The sequence below is a fragment of the Bombus vosnesenskii genome, unplaced genomic scaffold (assembly GCF_011952255.1).
Source record: "Bombus vosnesenskii isolate JDL3184/JDL3185 unplaced genomic scaffold, Bvos_JDL3184-5_v1.1 scf7180000013263, whole genome shotgun sequence".
Taxonomy (NCBI): Eukaryota; Metazoa; Arthropoda; class Insecta; order Hymenoptera; family Apidae; genus Bombus; species Bombus vosnesenskii.
In genome coordinates this window covers 137,616-142,117 of record NW_022882923.1, presented here as the reverse complement: position 1 = coordinate 142,117, position 4,502 = coordinate 137,616, and the positions used below count along the sequence as shown (strand labels likewise).

The window sequence follows — 4,502 nt, the reverse complement described above, 5'->3', positions numbered from 1 at the left end:
TTTCGACCATAGACTTATACAAATAGTCTGCGTGTTCTTTTAAGAACCAGTGAAGAGAACACAAGAGTGAGAGAGCAATATTCTAGGTTGTAAATCGGGATATCAGTTTCTGTCTCTAGTGGGTATTTTGGTGGGAAAAGAAACGAGCGCGATCGTATCACTGATATATATATTCTATGGATACGAGATTCCGTGAAGCGAATTGATCACAGCTATAATGGCTTTGGCATGAAGCGCCACTGTTGTTCGCCTAGTGTACTTCATTCCTCTCTATTACTGATACCAGTGTCCTCTATATTCATTTTCCCTCGCACCACTGTCTATGTATACCAATCCGATATAAGTATACGCACACAAAATCAAACGCAACAATACCTTACTATGTAGAACAAAGTTAGAGATTATCGAAGACACGTAAATATTTTACAAGCAACAAACTTTTGACATTGTAAATAATTTTATGTTAATAAAAAAGTAGATAAGTAGTTATAATATCGATAATGGCAGTTAAAGTATTGGTATAGAACTTCGTTTAAAGATATTTTTTAGGAGTTTCATGTTTTGACGAAATTAAGGTAACGCAAAATGATTAACAATGAAACTATTAGCATGATGGCGAAATTATAAACTGTCAGCAAAAATTTATTTAAATTAATATCCCTTTGTTAAATATCTTTTATATACTTTTTAGGTAAGATTTAATAATAAATTATATCGTAAAATATAATCGGCGACGTAACTTATTTCCAATTTAAAAATCAAAACTTTGATGGCTTTTTCACAATCAAATTCGAGAGGTAATACTATTTATAATTATTTTCTTCAATAAAATTGATACTGAATCTTTATTCGCACTGATTGTAGAATTACAGAATAGAAAAATCTTAGAAGAATTGCAATTAAAAAAACAATTGCTTTTAAAGCAAGGTGTAGCACCAACATTGAATACATCATTAGCTGTTACATCAACAGGTCCTTCTAATTTGGTAAATATATATTCTATATATCATATTTGTTTAGATCGACTGATAAATTATATGTTTTTATATTCTTAATCATCTGTTTTCATTAGCCTCCTACACAGACCTCTGATGGTGTTGTAATGAATGCATCCCAAAGAGCTGCTTTACATAATGCGCATGCAGCATCATCAGGTTACTTTGTAACACAGGATTCTTCTTTTGGCAATCTTATTTTACCAGTTCTTCCAAGATTTGATACTAAATAGAAAAATTAAGTTGCAGTTTCAAATAATAAGTAATAAATAATTCTACAGACTTTGAACAAGTGTGATAAAGTGATTTTTAATATGAACTAAGTACCTCCTTCTAAGGGTACCTCTTAAAAGTAATAGAACTAAAAGTGTAACACTGGGTGACAATTGATGATTAAACACAGAAAATGGCTAGCATTACACTTCGTAATTTAGAGACATGGTTACAAGAGTTAGACAGATTTGAAAAGCCTAAAATATTGCTTGAACAATATTGTACTAGTGCGCATGTAGCATCACACATGTTGTACTGTGCTCAAGTACAATTTGGTGATATACAAGGACGAACAGTTGCTGACTTAGGTTGTGGTTGTGGTCATTTATCAATTGGAGCGAAACTGCTTGAAGCAAGTCATGTAACTGGTTTTGAAATAGATCCTGATGCACTTAACATTCTCTCTAAAAATTGCGATGACTTAGAATTATTTGTGGAAACTGTACAGTGTGATATACTACAATATCTACCAGGTATAGATATATAAATATGTAAAACTCTTTTTTAAAAGTAAAAATCTTTATATTATATACAATCTTACAGGGAGATTCGAGAAATTCTTTGATACAGTTATTATGAATCCACCTTTTGGTACCAAACATAATGCAGGCACAGATATGAAGTTTTTGGAAATCGCGACTAAATTAGCATCAAATACTGTGTACTCGTTACATAAAACAAGCACGCGTAATTACGTTCTTCAAAAAGCTGCACAGTATGGAGCCAAAGGCAAAGTTATTGCAGAAGTGAAATTTGATATACCACAATCATATAAGTTTCATAAACAATACTATGTAGATATTAAGGTGGATTTTATACGATTTGAATTAAATTAATAAAATATTTTCATGACGCAAATTGTATTCTAATTACTCAAATTTCAAGCCTTGAGCCAATGGCATTTCATTTCCACAATTGAAAGTTATAGTCGAACGTCGCATGTAATTCTTCCATGCATCGCTTCCACTCTCGCGTCCACCACCTGTAGCTTTCTCTCCTCCAAATGCTCCACCTATCTCTGCTCCACTAGTTCCAATATTAATATTTACTATCCCACAGTCAGAGCCATGTGCAGACATCCACTACAAAATATTTATGTTTCAATATTTTGAGACATATATAATGCAATCATGTAGTTATATCCTTACCTGGTACATATTTCGTACATCCTTGGTAAATAGAGTACTACTTAATCCTTGTTGTACATCATTATTAATAGCAATAGCATCTTCTAAAGAGTTTGCTTCAAGAATATATACAATTGGTGCAAAAGTCTCCCTTTGAACAATTTCAGCTTTAGGTGATAAACCAGTAATAATGGTTGGTTCAACATAAAAGCCAACTCTGTTTATCTGTTTTCCACCAAATTCAATTTTCCCTCCATTTTGTAAAGCACTATTTATTGCTTGCTATAAATGATTGTTAATTATATTATCAGTTGATTATTTGTAGTTTTGTATTTTTATATTTTATATTTGTTAAATCATTTGTAAATCATATTAATAATTGATTTCATGATATTAACACAACACTTGTACCTTATATTTATCTAATGTTTGTTGATTGTGTAATGGTCCATACAAAACATTATCATCTAAAGGATCTCCTACTCGTTCCAAAATACTCTTATATCCCGTTTTCAATTTTTCTATTAAATTTACACATTATCTTTTTATTAAATGCTTGCTGTAATTACAGTTAATTGAACTAAAGTATAAAACTTTACCTAAAAATTCATCTTTTATCTTGTTGTGAAGAATTACTCTTCTAGTACTGGTACATCTCTGTCCAGCTGTTGCTACAGAGGAAAATACTACTGCTCTAACTGCCATTTCTAGATCTGCATCTGGAGCAACTATTACAAAAGATAATAAATTAAATTAAATTTAATATACTGTAACCATGTGATAAAGATATAATTATTGCTATTAGTATTGCTTAATTTACCTATTGTTGCGTTGTTGCCTCCTAGTTCTAACAATGATCTTCCGAATCGTTGCTGAACTTTAACAGCTACATTTCTACCAACTTCAGTACTTCCAGTAAATGAAACTAGAGGTACGCTATAAATAATAATAGTAATTGCATTGATTATGATATTACAAAAATTTCCTAAGGTTTAAATATATTACATCTTACCGCGTGTCGTTAACTATAGTTTCACCAACATCTGATCCACCTGTTATCATACATGCAACCGAACCTGGTACACCATTTCGTTCTAATACTCCTGCAATTATTTTTGTAGTTGCAATAGAAGTCAATGGGGTAGTAGGTGCACCTTTCCAAACAACGGTATCTCCGCAAACCATTGCTATAGCAGTATTCCAACCATATACCTAGAATATCTTTTTTCTTAATTCTAATTATTTTTTTTATTTACCAATCATTTTATTATTTCAAATTGTGCTTACTGCAACAGGAAAGTTATATGCAGAAATAACTCCAACTACTCCAAGAGGATTCCACTTCTCAAAAAGTACATGATATTTCCTTTCTGAAGGAAATATACTACCAGGGAGCATTCTAGATAAGCCAACAGCATAGTCACATATGTCAATAAATTCCTGAACTTCGCCAATACCTTCTGGCAATATTTTGCCTGTAATGTCATATATTATAATATTGAAATTAAGTTACAATATTAAAAAGTAGAATTTTGTGGATAAACAAAGCATACCCATTTCTAAAGACACTAATTGTCCTAATGGTTTTAAATTATTTCGTAGTTCTTCTCCTATTTGCCGCATTATTTCGCCTCTTGTAGGAGCTGGCAGTGATGCCCACTGAGGCCATGCTTTACGAGCTTCCGTAACAGCATTACTTGCTTCTTGAGGTGTTGATGTTTGAACTTTTGCTATTACTTTACCAGTTGCTGGTGAAACTGATTCTATTACCTGCATTGCATTATTAATAAAACCATTTCTTGTATATTGTAATTGGTATAATTTTAATTACTATTAACTGAATCAATAATATGAATTAAATTAAAAGTCATACGATATGATTAAATAAACAGAAAAGAATACTTTGCCAGATCCTCCCCATCGTCCATCATAATGACCCGGATTCTCGGTTGTAAGGCCTAACTGCTTTAAGAATCCATATTTTGGATCTGTTACTAAGTGCCTCACTTTCTGTAATTGAGGGATGTAGATGCTATTGCTTGACAACGCACGAATCATTGTTAAATATTTACGACTAACTCTCTAATCTTCAAGCCGCAATATAAAA

At 31.8% G+C, this 4,502-nt stretch overlaps 2 protein-coding genes across 2 annotated transcripts; one reads left to right on the top strand and one right to left on the bottom strand.

The window, feature by feature from the left end:
• The first annotated feature begins 206 nt into the window (after positions 1-206).
• LOC117232676 (methyltransferase-like protein 5) lies at positions 207-2,121 on the top strand. The gene is made up of 6 exons (XM_033492209.1): positions 207-575; positions 692-797; positions 865-986; positions 1,073-1,224; positions 1,395-1,741; positions 1,812-2,121. The coding sequence occupies exons 2-6, from the start codon at positions 770-772 to the stop codon at positions 2,102-2,104; spliced, it is 942 nt and encodes a 313-aa protein (XP_033348100.1). The 5' UTR covers positions 207-575; positions 692-769; the 3' UTR covers positions 2,105-2,121.
• LOC117232657 (putative aldehyde dehydrogenase family 7 member A1 homolog) lies at positions 1,792-4,486 on the bottom strand. The gene is made up of 9 exons (XM_033492176.1): positions 4,298-4,486; positions 3,949-4,165; positions 3,683-3,870; positions 3,408-3,607; positions 3,216-3,331; positions 2,995-3,123; positions 2,807-2,916; positions 2,417-2,677; positions 1,792-2,350 (listed from the first exon to the last, which is right to left on the bottom strand). Exons 1-9 carry the CDS (start codon positions 4,451-4,453, stop codon positions 2,138-2,140), a joined length of 1,590 nt encoding a protein of 529 aa, XP_033348067.1. The 5' UTR covers positions 4,454-4,486; the 3' UTR covers positions 1,792-2,137.
• Between the last annotated feature and the right edge of the window lie 16 nt (positions 4,487-4,502).

What these genes read in the sequence shown, in the direction of transcription:
- LOC117232676 (XM_033492209.1), top strand. Translation starts at nt 770, where the DNA reads ATGGCTTTTTCACAATCAAATTCGAGAG. An exon ending in TTCACAATCAAATTCGAGAG is followed by an intron (nt 798 to 864) that starts GTAATACTATTT and finishes CACTGATTGTAG; the next exon opens with AATTACAGAATAGAAAAATC. An exon ending in TATACTACAATATCTACCAG is followed by an intron (nt 1,742 to 1,811) that starts GTATAGATATAT and finishes ACAATCTTACAG; the next exon opens with GGAGATTCGAGAAATTCTTT.
- LOC117232657 (XM_033492176.1), bottom strand. Translation starts at nt 4,453, where the DNA reads ATGATTCGTGCGTTGTCAAGCAATAGCATCTACATCCCTCAATTACAG. An exon ending in GATGGGGAGGATCTGGCAAA is followed by an intron (nt 4,166 to 4,297) that starts GTATTCTTTTCT and finishes AATGCAATGCAG; the next exon opens with GTAATAGAATCAGTTTCACC. An exon ending in CATATAACTTTCCTGTTGCA is followed by an intron (nt 3,608 to 3,682) that starts GTAAGCACAATT and finishes AAGATATTCTAG; the next exon opens with GTATATGGTTGGAATACTGC.